Source organism: Alnus glutinosa, chromosome 10 (genome assembly GCF_958979055.1).
Source record: "Alnus glutinosa chromosome 10, dhAlnGlut1.1, whole genome shotgun sequence".
Classification (NCBI taxonomy): domain Eukaryota; kingdom Viridiplantae; phylum Streptophyta; class Magnoliopsida; order Fagales; family Betulaceae; genus Alnus; species Alnus glutinosa.
The window spans coordinates 25,165,038-25,191,769 of NC_084895.1; the positions used below are offsets into that span (position 1 = coordinate 25,165,038).

General features: G+C 36.5%; 2 protein-coding genes across 2 annotated transcripts in view; both read right to left on the minus strand.

The window, feature by feature from the left end:
- Window positions 1–610: 610 nt before the first annotated feature.
- On the minus strand, window positions 611–18,017 carry LOC133879562 (uncharacterized). The gene is made up of 18 exons (XM_062318175.1): window positions 17,910–18,017; window positions 17,669–17,841; window positions 16,829–17,068; window positions 15,062–15,208; window positions 14,803–14,881; window positions 13,914–14,097; window positions 12,892–12,957; window positions 11,240–11,476; window positions 8,264–8,470; window positions 7,842–8,145; window positions 6,930–7,089; window positions 6,701–6,809; window positions 5,036–5,171; window positions 4,861–4,916; window positions 4,480–4,779; window positions 4,240–4,362; window positions 2,224–2,916; window positions 611–1,094 (listed from the first exon to the last, which is right to left on the minus strand). The coding sequence occupies exons 2-18, from the start codon at window positions 17,799–17,801 to the stop codon at window positions 924–926; spliced, it is 3,345 nt and encodes a 1,114-aa protein (XP_062174159.1). The 5' UTR covers window positions 17,802–17,841; window positions 17,910–18,017; the 3' UTR covers window positions 611–923.
- A 1,814-nt stretch (window positions 18,018–19,831) lies between these two features.
- LOC133880766 (DNA-directed RNA polymerase V subunit 1) overlaps window positions 19,832–26,732 on the minus strand; it is a 31,165-nt gene continuing 24,264 nt past the window's right edge. The window contains exons 15-19 of the mRNA XM_062319765.1: window positions 25,697–25,870; window positions 24,366–24,506; window positions 22,798–24,230; window positions 21,850–21,964; window positions 19,832–20,669 (exon numbers count right to left, since the gene is read on the minus strand). Of these exons, the coding sequence (XP_062175749.1) occupies window positions 20,151–20,669; window positions 21,850–21,964; window positions 22,798–24,230; window positions 24,366–24,506; window positions 25,697–25,870 (2,382 nt within the window). The 3' untranslated portion in view covers window positions 19,832–20,150. The remainder of the gene's footprint in view (window positions 20,670–21,849; window positions 21,965–22,797; window positions 24,231–24,365; window positions 24,507–25,696; window positions 25,871–26,732) is intronic.

Below are 26,732 nucleotides of genomic sequence, written 5' to 3' on the forward strand. Positions count from 1 at the left end.
AATGAACCATAGGAGCTTTGAGGATTTGAAAAATACTTTGGAGGAGATTTTATCCTCATTTTACCTTACGTTGTAGTGGTTGTACCTTTAGACTACTGCTTATGTGCAACATTTATCGTTTAATTTTGACGACTTTCTTCATCACAAAGACGAGGTTCTTAATATCATTCCTAGGAGGGATAGTTGCTTTCCTAGGAGTTGTCCTCACTTTCATAGGGCTCCTAGGCCTAAGAATACGACATTGAGGTCGTATGTGACCAACTTTGCCACGGAGGTGGCAAGTAGGGAGATACCTTTGAAGAATGTTGTCTCCTGTGAGGGTTAGACCTCCTAACCTAGGACCTCTTGTCCACAAAGACTCCCTTCCCCTTATCAAAACTTCCGGAACAATATCATCCATACAAGGGGGGGGAACAAAATTTATTTTCCCTTAGTGACAGGTGCGGTTTTTGAAGTTGAAGCGTCTGGGTCAAAACCAAGTCCACACTTGTCACCATAGGGCTTTTGCGAACTTAAAATATGGTTAAATTTTAGCAGTTTGAGAGGCCAAGAGATAATCGAACTTAAAGGCTTCCTTGGCATCCTCTAAATCATGTACTCTACTCGAAAGTAATTGACAATATAATTTATAACTGATGTTAGTTTCCCCAAGAGATCTTATTTAACAAAGGTGGCAAGTAGTTTGCATACAAGCATCATGCCGAAAGGCAAGCAAATATCTGAAGGATCAAGTCCCATGGCAGTGGAGCAACCCAACTTGCATAGAGCAAGCTTTATAGCCTGAAGGTGGAAGTCCCAATTCTGGTGTGGATTGGAGATTTATTCACCAACTTCTAAGGCAATATATGATCTCAAGGAAACAGTTCAGTTCACGGTAATAGACATAGTCGACGTTTGATCAAGTCATGCAACTAGAAATGTAACTAGTTTTGGAGTTGGGATTTGTAGATGTCATGACCAGAGGTGGCTTGAGTTATTGGACACAACCTGATGGAGAATGAGTAGGGTACAGCAGGAATCAGATACTGATCATGGACAGTAGGGGACCAGCTATCATCTCCACCCAATCCCATGTGCTTGTGGTCAAGATGGACCTGTAACACCATAAAAACATATAGGATGGTGACACCCTGTGATGGATGACAAAAACAAGGACAATGCAGGGGAGAAAGAAAGAAAGCAAGCAATTGAAAGTGAGAGCCTGAGAACACATTTTTCTGTTCTTTTCTGTAGGCATGTAAACAAGGAAATTGCTAATACCGATGCAAATATTTCTAATGGGAAACCTAGAATCTGATAACAACTGCAACTAATAACTACTAGTAAATTACTCCTTTTTTTTTTAATTGATAAATATATATATATTTTTTGTTGCATTAGAATTCGATTGCACTTGATTGTGCAACATAAATTTGAGTAAAACAATGAGGACGTCATTTATATACACATACAAAGAAATATATGCATTTATGTGCTTAGATAGCTTTGCTTATATTCAAAAAATTTCACAGCATTCCACTCATAAACTAATTAATTTTTTTAAGGGCCAACATGTAGTTGTCTTCGCCAAAGTATTAGTGTCAAAATGGATTGGCATTTGGCTACACATAAATGCCAATATTAAAGAGATATTGGAAAAACTTTCAGGAGAAAAAATGTGAAAAAGAAACTTTAATTTTCAAGTATTCATAAGAAAATGCAGTTGAATCTGACATTTCAGAATGGTGGTCCAATAGCACCCTCATAAAATGGTTAGGTATTGCAATCCATACCATTATTGTCTGAAGAACAAGAAAAGTTCATGGTAAGCAACTGTGGCTTCCCCTTCTTTTCTATTTCCTTTAAGTGGCCACCTAAAAGATCTACCATTTTACATTGGTAGAGCTTGAAAAAATGATTAATGCTTTACAATTTATTTTTTATTATTATTGAAAGCATATTTAATAAGCAAGGACAACAGATTAAATGCGTATCAGTATACTAAAACTTTCAGCACACATATAATACGTATCAGATTATATGTAATTTGGAGAATGCTGGTGTTTCGCATCACTGCATACAAATATAGTCTACAAGTTATGGACTTAAAAATCTGTTAGGCATAAGACACACCCTAGACAAGAAATCGTAACAGGGCCACTGTATCTATGATAGCAATTCAAAAACTTCTTACCAGTAGTGTATGGAGTTTATTTATCAGAAAATAAAAAAAGAAGAAAATACCTCAATGTCATCTCCTTTAATAAGCTCTTCGTTGCGTGTGGCCCGGTCAAGCTCTGCTGTGGTGTAGTAACTTGCACTCATTTGCATAGGAAGAGAGCTACCATAGATTGAAGCATAAATCCCAAATCCATCTTTGCTTTGAAATGTCACCCATCTAACATCAGCCCTACCCGAACATTCCCCAGGAACAATATAAGGAACATGCATGTCATCCACTTTCTGCTCATAGACCCCAACATGTGCAGCTGCTTTTCTATCCGGATAACATTCAAATGGCCCTTTTCCATACCACTTTATCTTGTCCATTGACTTCACCAAGTGAAACTCAAGTCCCACACGAGGCAAAGGAGGAAGATTTGAAGAATTTGGTTTGACATTGCATTCCACAATGACATCCCCAGAGCCATATATTGTGTAAATCATATCAATTTTGAATAAAGCATTTGATTTTTCCAACTGAGCGAGAGAACCCTTCTCACCCCTCGGGACAGCAATAAAACCCACTGCAATTTTCACAAGGCTGTCTGTCATATTCTGTATAGAACAGTTTTCAGTAATATAGAGAAGACTATCAATATTAGCAGCTTTCCACTTAGATAAATAACTATTTGCATCTCCCCCTTTGTCATTATCAGTAGGTGCCCTCCAGAAGCATGGGAGAATGCCTTTATTCATCACAGTAACTCCTTCAACCTGCGGTTAACCATCATACCTTTAGAACTACAGTTGTCATTTGTCATGAGTTCATATGCCATGATGTGCAACCAGGATTTGAGTCTACATCATATCACTTCCTCTAAAGAAGTTTAGATATATAGCATATTGTATGAACAGGATGTCAACTGAGACAATTACCAAAAATAAAGGGACAAGTAGAGGAAAGCACACATCCCTCTTCAAAATATAAAATTTTGAAAAGAAAGGTCCATTATAGCCATCCAAACGAAATTGCAATATTCTTAACATTCTCTCCCTCTAAAGTTAAACCAAAGGAAGTCCAAATCATGTTTCTTAGAACTAAAATAAATCATCTCAATTAGGTGTGGTTTGTTTCATCTTCCATAAGCATTGTTTTGAAGTTCTGAATACTTGAAATTCAAAATGGAAAACATTTTTGAGAATATGCTTTTTCTTTTTTCATTTAAAAGAATTAAGAAAAGAAAGATTTGAATAAACAAAAAAAATCCTTTACAAGTATGTTGGTTGTGAAAAACCCAACATTCTATGTCATAAAGCATAACTGGTCCTCTTATAATAGTACTATGGAATTTTTCCTCCAACTCAAGAGGTATTCTTTTTTTCTTTCTATATAAGTAATCGAGATATCATTAAAAGCGTAAGGCGCCCCTAAGTACACAAAAAGTATACAAGAAAAACCACCTAACTAGTAGGGGCCTAACTCAAGAGGTACTCTATAGTCAAACAACACTTCCGATGCACTTCTCCACTTCATTCACTTGCTCTTATTCTATGAGCCACATCCTCCTCAATCTGCCCATCCATAAGAAATATCAACTCAAGATACCAAAAGTGATTGCTCTTTTGTATATCCTAAGTATCGATTTTACAATCACTCCATCTCTATTTCTACTTTTGCCAAAACTTGATCTTATTATACTCGGGTTTAGTCCTATTTTGCCCCCAAACCCTTATATTCTAAGATATCTCTCAAATTTGCAACTTAGAGTTCATTCCCACTCTAGTCTCATCAACACACTATCACTTGCAAAAACAAACACTATTTTAAGGAAATTCTTGGTTTAATGCAAGAGGAAAAAATGACTTTCATTCAAGAAAGTTGTTTTTAGAAGACAGTAAAATGAAAAACAATCATGTGTCAGAGGTTCTCCAGAAACTCAAGGATTAACTAGATGAGGAGCAAGTCAAAACATTCTTAATGCTCATTTCCTTCATTTAACAAGGAAATATAGTTAAGAGAAAACCTCGATCTTTCAAATTACACCAAAAATTATAATAGGCATCTGTTTAAATTATACTAATACTCTAATGCACTACCTTCCAGCTTTCAATTATTCCTGTCTGAGCATTCAGTTTTATCTCCCAAAAGTTTTGTCTGCTCACTATGATTGTATCCCCAAGAATTTCACCAAGGAAGGTAGCATCCGTAGTTTTGATGACCTGGAACCACAGTCGTTTGTCAACAGTTAGTGATATCGTAAGTAAAACTGTTAGTGATATCATAAATAATTAACTCCATTCATTGAATCAATGTATGGACGAAGGAGGAGCAAGTACATGAGGAACGATCTCTCTTTTGGTAGGCAACTGTACTTGTGTAGATGAAATGATATGGCCAGCTTCAACCCAATGTGTGGACTGCAATAGCTTAACAGATATTGTTACAAAAAATTCTTCTGCAAATGATGAATCCCATAGAGAATACCATGGACCCGACTTCCATCCAATATCAAAACTACTCTGTGGTTCTATCAGGGGAAGAGATAAAACTCCAGTTCCAAGTTCACATCCGTCCCCATTAGCAGCCCAACTGAATTCCAATCCTTGTGTTGTTTCAAAAAATTGGGCGTTCGTTACCTGCAACATAAAATTCCAACCAAACATAAAGAAAAGGTTCCACTAAAAGATAAGTTGAAGGTGAGTGAAGTATGTAAGCACCTTAAGTGTTCCTTTCTCTAATGAAACCTTGATCGGTTGATAGAGATACTTGACTTCTGAAAATAATAATTACAGCCATGAGCCATCATACAAACTGATAAGTGACACACAAGTATTGTTTTGAAAAACTCTGAGCACGTTGTTTAGTTTAATATGACACAAAACATCGATTTACCATGTACTGCAGGATGAGGAGTTCGATCTGGCCACATAATCCCATTCAAACAGAAATTCAAATCATTAGGAATATCCCCAAAGTCACCTCCATATGCCCAGTGCTTTATACCATCTGCACTATCCTTCAATAGCCCCTGTATGTAAAGTGCAAATTTTTATCCATCTAATATATTTCCTTCTTATGAGTAACCCCGGAAGAGGGAGAGGGGAGGGGGGTGAGAAAGAAAAAGGCACAGGGGAAAACAACTATAGAGCAGATTTAGGAAATAATTAGTGGTACAGGTCTTGGACATCTACTTATTTCAAAAGAAATATGTAAAAACTATTAGTGTAACAACCCAAGGAAAAGCGCTAGCCACATCTGCGCTATCACCTCAAAAGGACTAGTCAATTTGAAGCTTCCTTAGAATCTATTATAAAGCCCAGTTTCACCTAGTAATTAGGCAATGTGGGACTTAGCACTCATGAGTATCTTTATAAACTACTAACTCTATGTGAACTATGCATCTTATCCCAATATGGGACCGGGGTGTTACAATTAGAATATTAACTAACTAATTAAATTCACAATTTCCTACCCACTTAAACTTTTAGGATACCTCATGATTTAATATGATATCAGAGTAGAAGCAACGAATTCAAACCCTAACTCTATTTGATCCCACACGTAACGGAAATCATTAAAAAATTAAATACATGGTTAGATTCACACCTTCTTATGAACTTAAACTTTAGGGATTACTGGTGATTTAACAAAAACAATCACAACAGCTCTACTGTGCTTGGACTTCATTATAAGAAACTTATTAAACAAATCAGTGGTAGGTAGGTGTGAAGAATCCCAAACTCTGGTTCTCTTGGATAGTTTAATATGGCCTACAAGATGCATGGAGTGATGCTAACTTTATCTAGTTATTTATTCATAATAATAAAAGAAAAAAAGAAAAAAAAGGGGGCTCCAGTGAGAGTAACCCATATGGTTAAAACACCAACCAACTTCCCCCAGCCTGATCATATGGTTATCTTTGTTTTATCATTATGTTTAGTGGATATTTAACTTCTTTTGTATCCACAAGAACCTAGTGCAGGGAGAGTTCATCTTTTTGCACCAGAATTAGAGTTTGAGCTTTTCCTTTTTCCCTTTTTTTTTATTGGAGGGGGGGGGGGGGGGGTTGAAGTTTGGGATCAACCCACGTAGGTTGTTGTCTCCTTTTTGTTTCTGCATAGCGGTTTTTTTGCCATCTTACTCTTACTTTGTCACCCGAACCGTAAATCTCAGATTTGTTGAGCAGTGCCCATTTTGCATGGATAGATGGCTTAAAAATGATTTTATAACCATATAAGTAACATGAGCACAGACATTTGAATTACTCATTCATTGTGTAATTGCCTGGTCCCAAGTTTTAGACTGAAGCTGTTAATCATAAAAAAGGATCATCCCGAGTCGCATATTATCCTAATACATGCCTTCTACAGTTAATATACAACGTTCCAATTGTATGTCACAAACAATTTAACTGGAGAAAGTTTTTCAGGAAATATGGGACCTCCTGAAACTCGACTTTTGACATGATGTTGATCACTCAATATACTTATTTCTATTATAAGTAAAATAATTTACGAGTCATTCAATATATCAGAAAGGACTTGAAGGATTCTTGACCTGATCAACCCAATCCCAGATAAAGCCTCCTTGGAGACCAAATGTGCTATCTATTGCTTCCCAATATTCGTGTAGACTCCCATTGCTGTTTCCCATTGCATGTGAATACCTGCCATTAGTGCATCATAAGTATCCTCAAGTACATCGAGGCATTACCGCTAGAACAAAGGCACATGGCATTATTATAAAATATTAGTAAAAGTAACATGCAACAACTAAAGTAACTTACTCGCACAATATCAAAGGACGTGTTTCTGTTGGATCTTTTGCAATCTTCACTATGTCCCAGACACGCATATACATGGGGCATACAATATCTGTAGATGGGGTTCTAGATCCACCTCCTTCATAGTGCAATAGCCGTGAGAAATCCCTCCCCCGCACCCAACCTAAATTAAATTTTACACACCAAAAGTGAATGGAAAGGAAAGGGCCCTCTCTGGAAGCAAGTTGTCAAAACTATGAAACAAAATCCAAAATCAAGAATGACATCTCAAGAAGCGCATCTAGTACAGGTTTATTATAAACTGATCCTATAATTCCCAAATATGATCAACAAACTTGGATGTAAATTTCAAAGAGAGGAAAAAGTGATGTAAAAATTCTAACATTGATTGATTGTTCAAAAATTAGAGTGCACGCTTCTCTCCACTGAAGAATTGCTTTTCCCTTATTAAGTTTATTTGTCAACTCTTCCCAAAATTTTCACCAATTAATTCCGGAATTTTTAATAATTTCTGGCCATCAGTTCAAGGAAAAACAACTTCCGGTAGCTGATGAACTGATTTCTAAATGTTATTTTCCATAGATTGAATGTCTCTTCTATGTTAGATGTGCTAAAATTTCCACTATAATGCTTAAGCATGTGTATTCAATGAAAAGCTTCTCTAAATAAAAAACATGGTTCTGTTACGAGTTTGCCATAAGAACAAATGATATTATTTCAGGAACCACATCATTGGCCAAGCTACATATTTAAATTAATTAAAAAAGTTATGAAACATAATATATCTAGAGGATGATTGAAAACAACTCAATATGTCTGATTAAAATGTGACAAGGCAGAAATATTTTGCAGAAGCTGCTTCCAACCCCAAAACAACACACCCAAAAAAGCACTATATAAAGCAGAATCTGATACCGGCTAAAGCAGAATGATTAGGACCATATCCGGCTTCATTTCCTAAGGACCAAGAAATAATGCATGCATGATTTTTGTCTCTCTCCACCATGCCTATTACACGATCCATCATGGCAGCAGCCCAAGTTGGTTCGGAAGTAGGATGCTTCAGATGCCGAGATAGATCAAAACCATGTGTCTCAATATTAGCTTCATCTATCATGTACATGCCAAACAAATTACACAACTCATACCAACGGGGATGTTGAGGATAATGGCTGTTTCTCACAGCATTGATATTGTTTTGCTTCATTAGAACCAAATCCTGCAAGAGGGATAGTAATGAATGTCTTACGCATACCTAAACCAGTACCATCATCATAATCTGAGAAATCAACTAGGCAAGCAGAGATGATAACTAGTAGAACATACGAATGGGTCACCTTAACCATGCAGGACTCTATGTTTGTCTTCCCCACCCGTGGATGATGTTCATGCCTGTTCACACCTCTTATTATGACTGGACGCCCATTAACGAGTAGCTGTTTATGGGCTCTAGATACTTGTCTTATGCCTACTAGGCACGATTCACAGTCAACTACATGGCCAGATGCATCTTTCAGGATAACAACTAGTGTGTACAGATTTGGCTGCCAATAAATGCAAACAAATACATTAGATATCCAAATGTAAAATTCATAGATAAATGTTGAATTAGGTCAAAAAGTGGTAAGCAAACAACAAAATGCAAAGCTTCAAACAAACTCGGCTGAAACAAAAAGTCTCATTAGCAATTAACATAAAATGGAAAACCAAATAAAAAAAATCCAGGCCTTGTTTGGTAAGGGAGTGTGAGTTGGAGATAGTAGTAAGAAGTGATGTAAAGTAAAAAGAATTTGTATGGAAAAGTGAAAAAAATTTGTACTGTAGTGAATTTTTTTATTTAAATAGTAATAAAAAAATTATTGATGTGATATAAAGTTAGAATGTTTTAAAGTTGATTGTTTTTGAAAAAAGTGAAGAGGGGGAGGGAGAATTTTCTCCCCTTGCCAAATAAGCCCGCAATCCCTCAAAGTACAATGCTTGAGCTTTCTAATGAGTCATGATAAATTTCAATACTTCAACAACTTCACACTTTGCTCTTCCTGTCATAGGTAATGAGAATCAAACTATTCCACTTCAAAGAAACAAATGCATAACCGATGTGAAATGAGAAGCAACTAAAGCCCAGAGTCGAATAAAATAAATATTGGTAAATTGTAAAAGGTCCATTTTCAAGGAAATGTAATCAAAAGAGGCCGAACCATTGTTATAAGTTCTTAGTTGGCAATGATCAAGGTATGTAAATGATGGTTCACTCCAGGGTTTCTTTTTGAGATTCCACAAGGTAATGTCCTTCACCATTATACATGTTCACATAATAATATCTTTTACCAATCATTAGTAATAAAGTTGCCTTGGGCTAAGAAAGTAAAAGTTGTCTTCCTGATCGAAGGCCCACTCTCCAAATTCGCAAATCAATTATACTAATTTTCCATTTGAGATGGAAATTGGGAAAAATGGAATTAATTTTTTTCCTAATTGAAATCTTGCGTCTTCTCTATTTTTTCTGATAGTCAACCTATTGTGGGGAAAATGAAAGAGAATCTTATCAAATATTAACTGAAGTTTTACAGCAAATTAAGTAGATATTAACACTGGCCCATCCCATGAGGCAAAATGGTCAGATGGCACTCAGCTAACCAGACTTTCAATCAGCTCAGTCAAAACCCAGGTACCCAACTGGGTTTTGCTAAACCTAGCATTACCCAGGTGGTGAACTGGTCAAGTCAGCAAACACAAAAGTTACAATTGGCTTCCACTGTTGCTTGAACCAGAGAAATGATGGATGTAAGAGAACAAATCAACTATTACCCCACAAGCCAACCTATATTCTTCTTAATTTACATTATAGCGGATAAAATGGCTACAACTTAATGCACTTTGCCAGCAACAGGGGGATTTAAACCTAAAATTCTACAGGTGTAAGGACAAATTGACAACTAGGCCACAGGTCACTGTTTTTTTATATAATATGCCATTTTGAGTTATTAACTGCTAACTGACACACAAAGAAAAAAAGGAATTCATTATAAAAAATAAAGAGATTCTAATGTTTCTTATACTGGAGAGTTCCTAAAAACTTAACAATATTTCTATAGATGTTATTGCAATTATCTTCTTGTGCATATTTTCTTGAATATTCTAATTATTTTTTTACTTCTATTTTCCAAATTTAAATGTGTTCTACATAATATAAATATTTTTATTGCTTATTCCAGTGGTTTGACTGGTGAGCCAGTGACCCAGGCCTTTAACAGCCTTAATTTCTGCACCAATTTAATAACTATGGTACATGATATGACCATACACCTCCTGATATCCTTTCTATTCAATGTATTAGCACTTTTAAATGTGATCTTAGGGAAGATCTATCATCAAAATCTAGTTAGGCAAAGTGCAATCTGCAGCAAGATTAGATCTTCTAGTTAACCTTCGTTCAGAAAAGTTCCCTACCAATTTGTTATTTTTTTTTGATAAGTAATAAAGAAATAGCATTAAAAAGCGTTAGGCGCCTCTAAGCATACATGGAGCATACAAAAAGGACACAAAAACAGAAAGAAAACAAAAACAAAGGAAAACACCCTAAAAAACCCGAAGACAGAGGAACTCCCAAAAACCCCACTACGGAAACCCAACGCCCGCAAAGAGACCTAGGCTACATTACAACCGTGCGAGCCCTCTTGCCTTTCACCTAGCTAGAACCAACTCTCCTAGCATTGAAGTTGATTGAACATTCTAAATTCTCAATCTCTCTAAACCCTTTAAGTTTAGAAGCAGGGACAGAGACCTCTTGGTGCTGCCCTTCATCAATTAGAGCCAAAAAAATCCAGAACACCCTTCTCATTCCCCCCATAGCAGACCCCCATAGTTCCCTACCAAAAATTCTCTCCTTCAAAGTTCATTTTCCCCCACATATCTCTTATTTCAATGAATCATCTTTCTACCCCACATTTCAATTAACAACATGATAACTATATAGGAAATATAATGGTCATGTGTACTATAGACCCGAAAACTAAAAACCAAAGTAACAAAAAGGAATTAAAAAAAAAAAAAAAAAAAGGAAAAAAAAAAGGGAAAGAAAGAAAAAAGACACAAAAGAAAAAGTATATAACTACATATCATGTTATTATTGTCCCAGTTAGATCTAAATCCAGCACATATCAGACAGACATATGGCAATGCATTTTCCATGAAATATCATTGACCCAGTTGCAGTTCAGAATTATTATTAACAAGCCACTATCTATCAACATAAGGGCACCCAACTTAAGTATAAAATGAGAAAGAAATCTAAATGAGCTCAGCTCCCTCACTTGCTCCGCAGACCAAAGCCTTGGCATTTCAATTCTCCCAACAAGCACATAGCCATGAAATCCTAGACTTGTGGTAGATGGATTGAGCTTTATATTAGCCACATTAGATGAAAGCAGATCAGCATTTCCATCACAGTTGTACCAGCTGCCAGTGTCATATAATGCAGCTTCTATAGTGTAGTTCGCAAGAACAGTGTCTTTTGATGTTTCATGAGAGTTGTCTATTTTTACTTCAACCTGGATGATAAGTGCAAGGAAATAGAAATTTAAAATGTCTGCCATAACTGGATGTACAGAGGAAATCATAATCTAAACATATTCCAACTATTCATCATACATAAATTCTGATAACATAAGCAAAGAATTCTAGACAAAAATTGCTCTGTGCATGCAACATTTACCAATGAGGACTGAAACAAAAGAGAAGGAAGAAACAGAGGTCAAGATAGCCAGCATACAGCCTCATGTACCATTTGTGCTATTCAATGCAGAATGTTGCAATGGCCAGTACCTAACAAACCTAATAACCGATGACTATAATGTGATACGTCAGAGCATGATACTACATTGTTGAGCAGGTAGGTGGCTCTAGGAAGACTGTACATGCCGCTTTTGAGGGTAGTATTCTCACCAAAAACTGGTGGAGGAAAGTCTTCACCTAAATCATCCAACTGGCCTGAATTGAGTTCGATCAAACCGCATAATCATGCAAGAAACAGCCCTAAAGAGGTGATCTGAAGGACCAGTTGTGTCCATAGTGTGATTTCCAGAATAGTGTAAAATAAGACAGCTAACTCTGACATGAAGCCAAATTGCAATATGATGGTGAATTTCTAGATAACAATAGCAGTAGAAAACTGAAAGTTGGAGAAGAAGGTTTTATAGTGTGCAACTATGGTGTGTACTCTTTAAAACCCTCATTTCCTTTTTCTTTCATTCTTTGTACTCTTGGTCGGTTGCGTACCTCGCACCTTTAGCGTTTAGTTTTAATGATTTCCTTGTATTGTTTTCTATTTCCTCTTAGATGCCTTTCTTGCATACTTCCTGTGTACTTGATTGCGCTTTGCGCTTTTTTAATGATATTTCTCTAATCAAAAAAAAAAAAACTATGGTGTGTTGGCAACTTGAACCAATAGACATCAGTTTGAAACTCCTGTTCACCCACTGAAACCAAACTTCTATCAGTTTGAACATATTGTGCATGCATGAGAAATAATGTCTTTTAGGGAGAGGACCTGCACAAACATCATGCAGACAGAAGCGATGCCAGGGGAGTTTGCACCTTAGAAAGCCAAAGTACTGCCTAGAAGTATGACACGGAATCTTCAGCACCTAGAGCGTGAAACCTACTGACAAGTGACAAACTTTTAAAACAGTAATCTCTTATTTCTAACATTAAAGATTTCAGCATATATAGAAGAAGACCAAGTTTTATCATACGCAACTGGATGTTTCTGACATACGCTAGCTAGTGCATATCAGCTGCTAAACTGAGGCGGCAGATACACTATCAAGCATATATTTACAAAGGAACAACAGAAGAGTGGAGATCAGTATAAGTTGATAAACCTAATATCCTCTACTCAAAATAGAACAACTTGTCAAAATCAGGCTCATACATCACTTCCAAATTTTAAAACTTAAATGCTTACCTGTATATCTGCATAAGAAAAATTTTCTGCCAGGTTTGATTTGAAAAAATAGTCAGCAATGAAAACCTGCATACCAATACTGTTTACAGTTAACTTCTGAGCAACTCTTGTATGTTTGGTAAATTGGCCAAAATAGACATAGAAAAATGATAATGCATAATGCATGTGGTCATACAAGGGAAAGAGACTTTCAAAAATACCATCCAAACTTCCAAGTGAACAAGGCTATATTTCACTGATCGTTACTTTTAGATATAAACAAGGTGCATTTTAAGAGACCAGACACTTTCAGAATCTAATCCTATGTACACTCTAATATTTGAGATGTCTTAGACTTCTCCAACCTCTTCAGCAGACCTTTCTGCTAGTGGAAGATCTGCGGCTTTTAGACAAGAGAAAACATTTGAAAAACTCTGTTTTGTTGTGGTTCCTTGCTAATTGGAAGGAAATGGCAAAATGCTGGAAGAGAAAGTGGACAACTCATCTGAGATAACCAAGAAGCTTAAGCATTCAAGTGTATTTTGTGTTTAGTTTTCCTTGATTCAGTGATATGAGGAAAGAGAAATTATATAATAAGTAGCACCTCTAATCTATAGTTAAGTATGCATGTTTTCTACTTAAATCTGCTTTGCAACCTTCTTGCTATGTAATTAGTTTGATCAAGCTCTCTGATTAACCCTCTTAATTTCTCTTTACTGCTCAATCATATTTGCATCACAATCTAAAAAAATAACTGGCATCTCAACAATTTGTTGCATCATTCGGTAATGTTTAGTTCCCTTTCATGTAAAAGGGAATGAGCAGAAGAAAAATAACTTGCATAATATCTACGAGTTTGACTTCATTTGACGTATATGAACTGTCATAAAAAGAGGTAAAATGCCCTTGGTATGGTGTACTAACCACAAAATTCATCATGTTAGTCCCCTGCCTACACACAAAGAACTCCAACTACTGCCCGTTATTATTTTAACTGCAATAGAACAACAGAACAGGGAAACAAGATTGAACAGAACAGAAACCTGTGGCTTGGCTAGAAGAAGCACATTACGATGAATACCAGATAGCCACCAATGATCCTGATCTTCAAGATAAGAGCCATCACTCCATCTAAATACTTGAACAGCTAGAACATTCTTAGAGTCCGAATCGCAAGGATAACAATAATCAGTGATTTCAAACTCCGCAGGTAGTCTACTATCCTGACTGACCTAGCACAATATTACACAATTTGTTAGCAGATAAAGGATTCATATAAAAACTTTAAATTCCATACTACTGGACACAAGACACACATTGTTGCAGTATGATGAAATATAGAGCAGCAAATACTGATACAATCGCTATATTTGATTAACTTAAATGTGTGGAGTAATTATTATTTCACTTTGTATATTAAAGATACAAAGATTTTCTAGGAGGCTAATAACAGATATTTACAGATGATAACTTTTTAAAGAGTGACACTGCAACAATTATCCATAAGGTATAAAACAATTGTCTATGCTCCAGTTGCAGAATGTTGTACAGAGTTTATACATTCGTCTCCTATTCCAGTGTACCTATCTCATGCTGTGTTATGTCTACTCTAAATTATAAGGGCAGTTCATCTGCCATTTTACATCTTGGAAGTATGAGTTGATGGAAATAATCACTCTCCCCTTTCTTTCATCTCTTCTCCACAACTCATTCACCACTGTGTAGTACACTAGCTGAGTTCACCACATTTTGCCTGATTGAGGTTATATTTTCCATGAAAAAAAAACATATAAATGTCACTGAAGCAGACTAAGTTCACTGAGAAAGCTACACAAAATGGTAGGGAATTGTATAGGGTATCCAAATAGAAGCACCAACATATAGGAAAATTAGTTGCATTTACAAAAACTTCATTAGAAGTACGTTAATTACCTATATCCTACAGCAACCCCATTTACCCATGCACAAAAGGCAGAATCGACAGCTTCAAAGTGCAACAAAATCCTACGACCTGTCAAATATTAAGTAGAATATCAGAGTTTACATGAAATACAACAGCCAAACTCCTATTCAATGTATATTGATCAATAAACAGAAACAAAGAACAAAAGAAAATAGATAAAAGGATCAAGAAGCATAGGTAAACACAGTAATGAGCTAAAAATTGTATTCATCTTCATATAGATCATACCCTTCCATTCTTTAGGGACATTGAAGTACGTTCTGTAGCAACCAGTGGGATTGTCCACAGGAACAGATGGAGGATCCAGTGGAAAAGGATATACTATATTTGTATAAATAGGCTGATCGAATCCATGCATCTGCCAATTTGAAGGAACTGTTCCATTTAGAGAAAACAAAATTATGAGACATGTTCAGTCGAGGAGCACTCTTAAGCATTAGATATGACATGATGTTAAAAATGATTAAAAATCAAGTGATTAAATAGAAGAATTTGATAAGTTTTCCATTATAGTGTTTGAAAAACTCAAAATTCTATTACAAACATGAACATCATGAAATAATCAACATCCCAAAAGTTCTTCAGCCTTTTATTTCTAAGAAAGAAAAAAGGAGTAAGAGTATTTGATATTGAAATCATTTTAGAAGGAACTTAAAAAAAAATCACAACCCTAGATGCTACACTTAATATTTGTGAATTTTTTTTCTTTTTTTTCTTTTTTTTTATTTTTTTATTTTTTATAAGTAATAAACTGGTCTTATTAAAAGCGTAAGGTGCCCCTAACTTAACATTTGTGGATGTTATTAGCACAATTTAATACCAGATGTTCTAGAAAGAACATCTCAACTCAAATGTTGCCTATACCAATTAGCTAAGAGTAACTTGAGAATACCCAATGCATGTATAACTTTATCTCTCGCTATTTCATGCTTATTGCTTAGTGCCTTGATTCTAGATGGCCCATCCCAAGCCCAGTTAAACATGGGTGAGAGCAGTAGATTGACCATCAACATAAAATTCTGAGACATTTTATGAACAGGAATCCTTTAGATAATGAAAAAGGATACACGTGGCCATCCTGATTAGTTAGGTCTAAGGCCTATTGGAGTTGAATTGAGTTTAACCAAACTATTTAGGAACCAAAAAAGAAACTCGGGCTATTTCACTTAAGAGGTGAATCACAATTAAGACGGTGAATTTGTTAATAGAGAAAATGACGAAAGTGAAATCTACTAACAGAAAACAAGTTAATAACTAAATTGGCCTTCGACAAAGACATTTCTTTAAAATTATTTTAACACAATAAATGCATCTCCATTCAACTATTTCAAATATATAGCCAATGAATTTGAAAAAGGTAATTTTTGACCTCCAATATCGCATTGAGAACAATTCCTAAACTATTTATTTGGCAACAACCTAACTCTAAGCTCCAAAATGGAACAAAAAATCAGATTCAGGATACTTGAACTTTCAGTGCCTGCGAATTTTCCATCAACCATAGCTTCAAAATTATACTAGAAAAACCAAAGAGGTTTCTCATATTTAATGACACAATCCCCAATATCATCCAGCAGAACCCACTAATGGCAACGTGAAAACTGAAAGGGTTGTAACTATAAGCCGACAAGCAGTGCAGGTATAAGCTTGTGAAGACGGTGAATCCTTTTCCAAACATGCCTACGAAAATATACATAGGTGCCATAGATTAACTAGGAGTGCCACATTGAAATTCAAAAGACCATGCAAGGTAAGAACACATAACCACAAGTTCACAAGCAGTGCAGGGAAAAGGAATATTATATGATTGGAATCAAACTTCAAAAAAAAAAAAAAAAGAGTCAAAGAGGAAATGGTGAAAGAAATATGTACATATTATATATACATGTACACATGCATACAAGACTCTGTTAGTGTATGTATTTGTGTGCATGGGTATGTACATATCCATGTATAAATGTACGTGTATATTTCCATCTACACATATACAAGTACCTGGCAAAGTTTCCCACTCAGAATCCAGATATGCATTGTCATGAAAATTCACAGGGACACGATTAGGACTGGGAGCCAAGAAAAACTTCCAGTAGCCAGACAAAGACTTGACGAATGGCAAGCCCTTGACCCAAAAAGCAGCACTATCAAGAGCTCCATTAACAGCATCATCATTCCAAACAGCAGAATTAGCAACAACATAATCCACTTTGCTGCGTTCATACCAGAATTTAAGTGATCCTATTCATACAACAAAACATCAGATTCCCCTACATGTAAGAGATGAAAAGTAACACACTAAAACAACAAATAAGAACTGACGAAATCAAGGTGCTTATTACGTGAAGAGAAATCCAATTACACCTGGTGTAAGACAAATAGACAAAATCAGATTATGTCATGCTCCCTAATGCACCCAAAACCACTCCACCATACCCCACTTAATCAGTGTGAGACCTAATATTTACAGGCCATTCAGAGACTTCCATCAGGACCCATATTGTATAAAGACCACAGTTACTTCACATAATCACATGCTCCTCCCTCATGCACCCCAAACCCCTCCTACATCCCACACTTAATCAGTTTAACCACATCGCTTCTTAATTCAGTTTTCATGAAGAAAAATACCAGTTCATTCTCCCTTGTTTTTCATTTCTAAAAATCTTCTCTTACAGTTTGGACTTCATCAATTCCACCATCTACAGTAAAAAAAATCAATTTAACTTGAAAACCCATTCGTTAAAACTTCAAAATACAGCTAGAATAATTTTTTTTTTAAAAAAAAAATTGCAACAATATTTGATGCAAATACAAACATTGGAATTGAAAGTAGTAAACCTTCAACAGAATCATGGCAATGCAAAGTGACATGAGGGTCCCTTTTCCTCCACTTGATGAAAGATGGGTCCTCCCAGGCCTTGTAGCCATTATTATCCAAGGAAAAAACCAGCTGCCCAACCAAAGAGGCCATTGGCCTATTGCATACAGACTATACAGTCGTCACCCTGTGCCTGCACAATCACAGAGAATATGTCAGCCTTCTAACGCAAAACATGCTAAACTGAGAGAGGGGGCATACCCAGAACCAGGAGAGTGAGCTGTGATGATGAGCTTGCGGATCACTCAAAGGGAGTTTTCGGTTTTGTGTGATTAAACATTTACCAAATATTCAATTTACCTTCATTTTATCGTCTCGTGCAGAATGGCCGTTGTAGATGCTGTTAACTGACGCGCGCGTACCTCGGACTCTCGGACACGAGTACCATGTAAAAACCAATTTCAACTTCAAGCCCTTCTCTTTCCGCGTGAATTTTTTTTTTTTTTTTTTTTTTTAATTTTTTTTTTAAAAAAAGAGTGACTATTTTTTTGTCTTTATTTCTAGGCGATGTTTGCCTCGTATAGAAAATTATCAAATGTGTGAGAATAAAAGGCCTTCAGGAGTGGGACCGACTCGATTGAGATCAAGTTGTCTACCCATATTACTTGAAATTTGGATAGATCATTGTGAGAGGGTTCTTGTGGGGCCCACCTGTTCGGGTAGGTGTTCGAGCAATTCGAATTCTACTAGGGCAGGTAAGCCCCATAAAAGATGCTCTCGAAAGTGCTTGCCCGGGAATATGGAAGAGCAGTGAAAAATGGTTTATGCAGATGTGAATCATAAACTATATTACGTCTCGTAATTTTGTTTTTATTATTCACTTAAGAACATTTTTAGGTCGGCCAATATTTTACACTTCATCAAACACTCTTAGATAGGAAAAAACTTTTCTTAAAAATATTTTATGTCGAAACAAACGGAGTGTGCTATTCCTTAACTAATTCGAACTTATACATAATTATGAAGTTAACTAATTTTAACAAACCTAGGCTTAATCAGTGAACAAAGCTTGAAGAAACCAGTTAGACTTTAATAGGTATTATATAAATAATAAACATCAAATCCTCTAAAATTCTTTGAATAGTCTTCCATATAAAAAACTGACCTAAATAATTTGTTTTCAAAAACTTTACAAAAATCTATCTTAAAAACTCCAGTCCTGGGAATTAAAATTGTGAGACTCCAAAAAATTAAAACTCAAATTGGATTTGATTGTAAAAGTGTTCACGAAAGTTAAGTCTAAAATTAATTTTTTATTAGCTTAAACTGGTCTTTATAAGTAATTTTAAAAAACTCTAATCATAACTTGACTAGTCGGAGATAAAGTCTCCGTTTTCGCCTTTGCAAAATGGCCGAACAACAAGACTAAACATTGGAGTGAAGCTCCTCTTCTTCTTCTACTTCTTCTTCTTCTTCTTCTTCTTCTTCTTCTTTTTTTTTTTTTTTTCCTTATTGATTTCCTCCTCGTTGCCAAAGGAATCTTGCATTTGGAGGTTTTCCAAGTTAAGGTGGGGTAGAATAATAATCTGCATAATATAAAACGTTGTTCTGAATGAAGGTTTGCAGTTTGATGAATAAAACAAAACATATTTCAATCTGGCAAGCATATAAGTGAAAGGTCTAAGCAACAAATATACCATGAAACATGAACATGGAAGATAATATAAATTATTATTAAAAACAAAAAAAATGAAGAAGAAGAAGAAGAAAAGAATGGGGAGAATGTTGGACAAAACCCTGAAGAGCTGATGTGAAGATACAAGGTTCACAAGGCTTCTTAGTTTACAAAAGACAAGTTTTCATTGCCTAGAGTAACGTCAAAATTAACCCCAGAGGGGGTAATATGAAGAGCTAATGAACGAATCATTTCCTTCACAAATTGCATTCATTGAGAATAGATGCAAAGCCATCCATATAAATAAACCCATCCATGATCCAACACCATGTCCATCAGCAACTGTGGAAAAGATGCAGCTAAATAAATCTCTGCAGCAGCAGAAAACCTTTTTCAACTGTCTCAATCACATTTGCGCATGACAATTACTCTAATGCAAATGGGAAACAAGAGAACAAAGGACAAACTGGAGAATTTTGATAAGAATTGAACATTTGATATCAAAAGAAACAATAAACAGCATGTGAATTTCCCTCTCCACTGTATAAGTTGAATTCTACAAGATAAAGCTATGTACGGGATAAATAAGAACTGCTGATATTTGAAAAAATTAGCAGTTCACATGGAAGGGGGTTCGGTGATTTTGTGGGGAGGAGCTGAAAAGTATCCTTAACATCTGCCCTGCATATATACCAACAACAAAAAAAAAAACAAACAGATGATACAAATGTTTCTATCTAATTACATCAAGGGAGCAAGCTAAAGGATTTACATTTAACAAAACCACGGCCCCATCTGCAGCCTTACTGCCTATGCTCTTTCCCAGATCACTCTGGATTGGGGGTTTTCTCCCGGTTCCATCCATCTAGATTGGGGGTTTTCTCCTGATTCCATCCCCCTGGATTAGAGGTTTTCTCTTGGTTCCATCCCTCTGGATTGGGGGTTTTCTCCCGGTTCCATCCCTCTGGATTGGGGGTTTTCTCCATGTTCCATCCCTCTGGGTTGGGGGTTTTCTCTTGGTTCCATCCTTCTGGATTGGGGGTTTTCTCCCTGTTCCATCCCTCTGGATTGGGGGTTTTCTCCCTGTTCCATCCCTCTGGATTGGGGGTTCTTTCCCGGTTCCATCCCTCCCGGTTCCATCCCTCTGGATTGGGGGTTCTCTCCCGGTTCCCTCCAGAACGGGGTTTTCTAAAAAAATACTTGGCAATGAATGCTTCAGCAATGTCTGGATACTTCCCCTTGATGTAGTTCTCCATGCATTTTCGATAGGAAAAGTCTTCTTTTCGACCATCAGTCGAGACAACATAGAAGCACCGACTTTCCTGGAAACTGCTATGCCTGCTAACCTGTCATATCAAGTCTCAACGTTATATCAAACAACATCAATTATCACGCAACACAATTATGGGAAAAACCATGAAAAAAATAGTTGGTAAAGACAAAAACAGCATTTCAAGAAAGGACTAAAGAAACCAAAAAAAAAAAAAAGTCATTCAACCCTAGCACTGTTTACTAAAGTCTACCAAAGGCCTAAAAATCTTTTCTACTGTTTAATAGAACAATACTGCAAATCAGTCAAATCAAAATCAACAGGAATAAAGTTTCCCGACCAGATGCTAAATAAGTCGGCCAACTTTTATCAGCAAATAACATACATTCTCTGGCCAGGATTATTAGTAACATCTCTTCACCTATTTAAAAAAAAAAAAAAAAATCAAGACAAAAGGTTCAGTGTTCGTAAACTTTTTAACAATGGGTTCAGCAACATCTACAGTCCATGCATAAAGTGTAATGAGATCACCACACATCATACAGATGTGGAGAATAAAATCAACGACCCCATCATGAAAATCCAGTTTTGCTAGATACAAGATGACAGAATCAACTGTTTTTCCATTTGTTAGGTGCTGCAAGAGTGTATTGACCAATCAAAACAAAAGAGTATGGTTCACATGCAATCACTGGAAAGAAAAAAAAAATATTATATATATAAATTAAAAATTGAAAGAAAAATACCCTTACCGCCTCTGACATTGTCCCAAGTGCCAATCAAACAGAAAGCGAGAGACCAAAGTGCAAGGTCAGCAACAAAAGAAGAGTGTAAAAGAAGTGGCAGAGTAATAGATGTAGAAAGATGGTTCTCCCTTCAAAAGTTACTCATAAAATGCAAAACTAAGTTACTCATGTGAATTGAATTATGTGGTCATTGCAATTTACTTCAGGTAGCTGGAGTTTAAGCTTTTTCCTATCTTTCTGCACCAATGGATTGACAAGTCAAATTTTCACTGATTTTAATTCCATGCATAAATTTGCTGCACAGAAAGCTTTGGCTGTGCACATTGAAGTTCGAACTAATTGGGTCAGATAGGCAAGGAGATTCTGTTTGGATAATTTTGCAAAGTAAGGTTTAGTTTCTGTAAAAAATGCAAACATGTGAAAAAGAATACAAACAATGAACTATTATGTGTAATAAGTCCATTGAAATACATGAAACCATACTAGTCAAAACATTGTAGTGAATCATACCATGAAATGATCAGTTCCAACACCCATTTTCACTGCTTTATCTGGATGATAGTTAAAAACATTATCAAGTACATAGGATTGATCTTCAGCTGGCAGTGGATCCCCATCATTGTACCTTCACACAGGAACTTACAATCAGAAACTTTACAAAAGATGGGAAAGTTGCAGAATAAGTCACATTGCAGGAAATAACTGTTACAAAAAGAAAGAAGATTTGAGATCAAACAGTTGAAAAATGGGGCATCAAAGAAAACAAAGGCAAAGTGATGACAATTGCCCTAAATGTTAGCATTTATTTATGGCATCATCAAAGCAGAAATGAAATTCAGAAGCAAGTATTCTGAGGATCATAACTGCCAAGGCACATTTAACCCACCTGGGGTGGGGGGATAAGCGATACACCCGGAAGCATCTTCTTAGTGATATCCAGAAGCAATTATACATTACTGAACCCCCAAGAAAATCAACAGGAATAAAAGGTTAAGTGATACCGCGAACACCACTTCCAAGTGGGTGTGTGCCTTGCCAGTGATCTAATTCAGCAAAAGGTACAAGCCTAAAAGGGTATGGGTAGCATGCAGCATTTAAGCCATGGGCAGAAAGGTTAAGTATGGAAAACCGAAAACAGAGCACAAATGCATCTGGCTTGGCACATGCTAAATCAACATCTACCACATTGTAGACTCGAGGTCCCCCAAATTAAGCTGCATAGAGAATGCCCTAAATCAAGCTGGTCCATTTCACATGTAACAGGACAATAATGCACATATGCTTTGGTTACAGGCTCATCAAACAAACTACACTGAATTATAACTATTATCAAATATTATCTAATTGTTTCGCATTAAAAAGAACAAGAAGAATCACACATTGTTTATATATATATATATATATATATATATATATATATATATATATATATATATATATATATCATAGATAACATACCCAGGCTGATGCATTATTCTTCTAATAGATTGCATAATCTGTTCAACATCCAAGAGAACATCTTGTTCCTCAGAAGTGAACATATCTAATCGTTGTCTAGTTGCAGTATATATTCCACCTGCACTAGAATCAGCATGTGTCCTTCCCGGTGATTTTGCAGGGCGAATAGATTTCCTTTCTCCATCATTTGAACCCCAACCCCTTGAGCCTTCAAAGAAATTTTTCTTGGATGGTTCTGCACTCTGCCTTCCCCACTGATGATGTCTATCTCTTTCACTGTCACCAGCATTTGGCGAATCCCAACCATGCAAACTTGCTGGTTGATTTGTCTCATTCGAAGCACCCCAACCTTGAGAAGATTCTGGTGACTTCCGCTGCCCCTGTGAATGATTGATGGCAGGTGACTCAGCATGTTCCAGAGACGGGGAAGGAGTTTCGTTCCTAGTCCAGTCTTCTATGGTTGAAGAAACCCAACCAGATGTTGATTGAACTGTCTCCTGAGTAACCTTCTTATCCGAATCACAAGTCTCTGTTGTTTGTTCAAGCACAGGCTTTCCATCATATCTGCAAGATCCAGATTTAGCAACATCTCCAGCCTTTTTCTGCCAAGGACTTGCAGCATCCCAGGTTGGGGATCTGGAAGAGTTCTCTTGTGCTTTTGTAGAGACAAAAGAATCTCGTAATTCTTCTCCACCTGTTCCCCAACCAGAAGAAACATTTTTGGTTGCTGCACCCCAACCACTAGACCTGGAAGAATCCTCTGGGGCTTTGGTGGAGACATTGCCTGATTCAGCATTATGGGTTCCCCAACCATATGAAGTATTTTCAGCGACATCTCCAGCCTTTTTCTGCCAAGGACTTGCAGCATCCCAGGTTGGGGATCTGGAAGACTTCTCTTGTGCTTTTGTAGAGACAAAAGAATCTTGTAATTCTTCTCCACCTGTTCCCCAACCAGAAGAAACATTTTTGGTTGCTGCACCCCAACCACTAGACCTTGAAGAATCCTCTGGGGCTTTGGTGGAGACATTGCCTGCTTCAGCATTATGGGCTCCCCAACCAGATGAAGTATTTTCTCCAGCCTTTTTTCCCCACGGGTTTGCAGCATCAACGCCTCCAGCCTTTTCCCAAGGGTTCGCAGGATCAATGTCTCCAGCCTTTCCCCCCCAAGGATTCGAAGCATCAGCATCCAAAGTTGATTCGCCTGGCCGATTATCTAAACTGCTTTCAAATTCAGCACTGTCTTCAAAGAATGGCTTATCAGAACTTGAGTTATGCTCTGGGGAGGGGGCCCAATCTTCATATTCATCTTCCAGCATTATATCGTCAATTTCTGCCCCAAGACAGGCAGTATTTGATTCTTCTCCATTTGCAGTACTGTTCATCATATGGAGAAAGTTATAAACATCTATTCCGCCTTCTTGATTCAATCCTACCTGGAAAACAAAATTTAAAAAAAAAAAAAAAAAAAAAAAAAATTCAAATGAATAGTACAAAATTCTAGCAGCCAAGGAGTATGTTCAAGATAGGCTGTGATGACTGTCAGAAAAGAACTTTATAATCTCATGTACCTGCTTTGTGTCCAAGAGGATATCAAATCTAGATCCTGTACCCACTGCCACATGTCTACCCCAGGAACAAGATGCAACTATGCTGGACAGTGAATCCATATGACGCTTTTCAGCAGCTCTCTCAAAACATTTTCTTGGTGTCTGCAACCACATATAGGTGAGATGAAATGAAAACTAATGAAGCTTATCTGACAAGGAAGCTTATCTAATGGTCAATAAATTTTCAGTTCAGATAAAATCTCATATATGGTTTGACAAATCTCATTTTAAGTTGTGAAGTCGTACGGTTTATGCTCCAAAGTTAACCAATCCATCCAGATTGCTTCAAAAACAGCAGTAGCCTTAGAGGATATCAGGATCTAAAACATAAAATTGGTGGGATGTCATGAAAGTTGGGCTGATTTCTTGCAATGGGTTGTTATTTGCATTTGGGCATTATGTACAAAATAAAAATCAATTTGACAAGAAAGAGGCAGTGCCCCAGAGACATTAAACCGCATCCCAAGACCCAACACAAATATCTTGGGCAATCAGCCCTCTTAAGATCAGATCACCAGAGGCATCATGCCCTCCCCCTTACCCCTCCTGTCCTTCCAGCTAAAGTTCCCAGTTTTCTTCGTCACTCAGTCGTTCACTTATTTTTCTTGTTTCTTCTTTCCCAGCTCTTTATTTCTTATGAATTTTATTAGTTCCTCTCTTTAGTCTTTCTGCATCACCCACCTATTACATGAATCTCAACATGGGTAAAAACCTGCAATCTTACTCATTTGGCTTAAACTTTGGTGAACTTGGGATGCCTGAAATTAATAGATCTTTTTTTTTTTTTTGATAAATAATGTATATTTCAAAAAAACGCAGAAGGGCGCAACCTAAAATACACAAGATGTATACAGGATACCCCTAAAAATCAGAAAAAGTAGAACATGTAGTCAACGTCACTCTCCACATATACAAGGTTTGTAGCACCGACTTCTTCAAATTGAGCAAGCCATTCTCACAATCTTCAAAACTGCGTGCATTCCGTACATAGAACATGAGATGTCTATTTCTTTGCAAGTGAATAAATATTCTTTCATGGGTACATAGAACATTCTTTTTATATACTTTTTGCAAGGAGTCAAACCTTGATCTTCGTGGTTATAATTTGGCTTAATCTTTTGAGCTATAAGCACTAACCTCTAGCTTTTTGGTTTGTGCTTCAAGTTTGTTTAATCATGTTTCACATACTTCAAAGACACCTCACTGATCACGAGTAAGATTTGATTTTGACAACCTTAAGCATTAGAATTAATATATTTCAAAGCATTCAAAACAAAATTCATGTTACTTACAGAAAGTGTTGCTTCCGTAAATGGTGCTTCGACATTATATGAACGCGTCAATGCTTTATAACCACCAGAATTGAAGCCAACCAAATTTCCAGCACACGTCATACTATTTGCCAAGAGAATGAGATGCTCTTTGAGAACACCTTTGGCTACCATAGTCACTGATTTTTCCAGGCGCTGCAAATGAGCCAGTATTAAGTCTTTTCTCTTATGGAGAGAAAAAAAAAAACAGAGGTAATAAGAATTGGATAACTGAAATTAAGATCTGATATCTCATGTTATCTAAGATTCACTCTAAAAAGTTCCTCCTCTTTTTGAGGGAATTAATGTGCCAAACTATGACGATGTAAATAATGTAAACCAGAAAGAGGCATTGACAATAATAATAATAATAATTTTTTTTTATAATAATAATAATAATGTAGTGATATTTTAGAAGGTCCATGTCCAAAATGTATAAAATCCCTTGGTTAAGCAAAAGAAATGCATGACCACAGGAGGGGCTCTGTTGGAAGGAACAGGTACAAAAACAAATTATACATGAAGACAGAAGCAGCCACAAATAGTTGTGATACAATAAGGCAAGGCAACTTAACAAAAAGGATACCCGCAAAGATTTTCCATTAGGAGACCAACGACCAGAACAGAGCCTTCTAAGAACAGGTATTTTTAGAAACTTCTGAAAAACCACTTGACAGGGACAATCTTTTTTATTTTTTATTTTTGATAAGTAAAAGAGAAATTTTATAAAAAGCGTAAGGCGCCTCTAAGGACAGGTACAACAAGAAGCACCCAACTAAGGCGAGCATAAGAAAAACCCAAACAACCCCAAAAAAAAATAAAACAAAACAGAACCCATCCAAGAAAAACCCACAAAACACTAAAGCTCCCAAACCCATAGCCCACAAACAACAACGGCCCTCAAACCCGAACCCCACCCTAAGCATTCAACGCTAAAAAACGTGGGCCTTGCCTTTCCCACACCTAGAGGATGTGCCTGTAGTATCATAATTTATAGAGCATTCAAGGTGTTTTGACA

Excerpts from the sequence above, each read along its gene's own strand:
- LOC133879562 (XM_062318175.1), bottom strand. The coding sequence starts at position 17,801 with ATGGCCTCTTTGGTTGGGCAGCTGGTTTTTTCCTTGGATAATAATGGC. Across the intron at positions 15,209-16,828 it reads TGAGTGGGAAACTTTGCCAG|TTCCTTCAAATTGGCAGATG; the intron begins GTACTTGTATAT and ends TAAATGGAACAG. Across the intron at positions 7,090-7,841 it reads TAATCATTCTGCTTTAGCCG|GTTGGGTGCGGGGGAGGGAT; the intron begins GTATCAGATTCT and ends AATTTAATTTAG.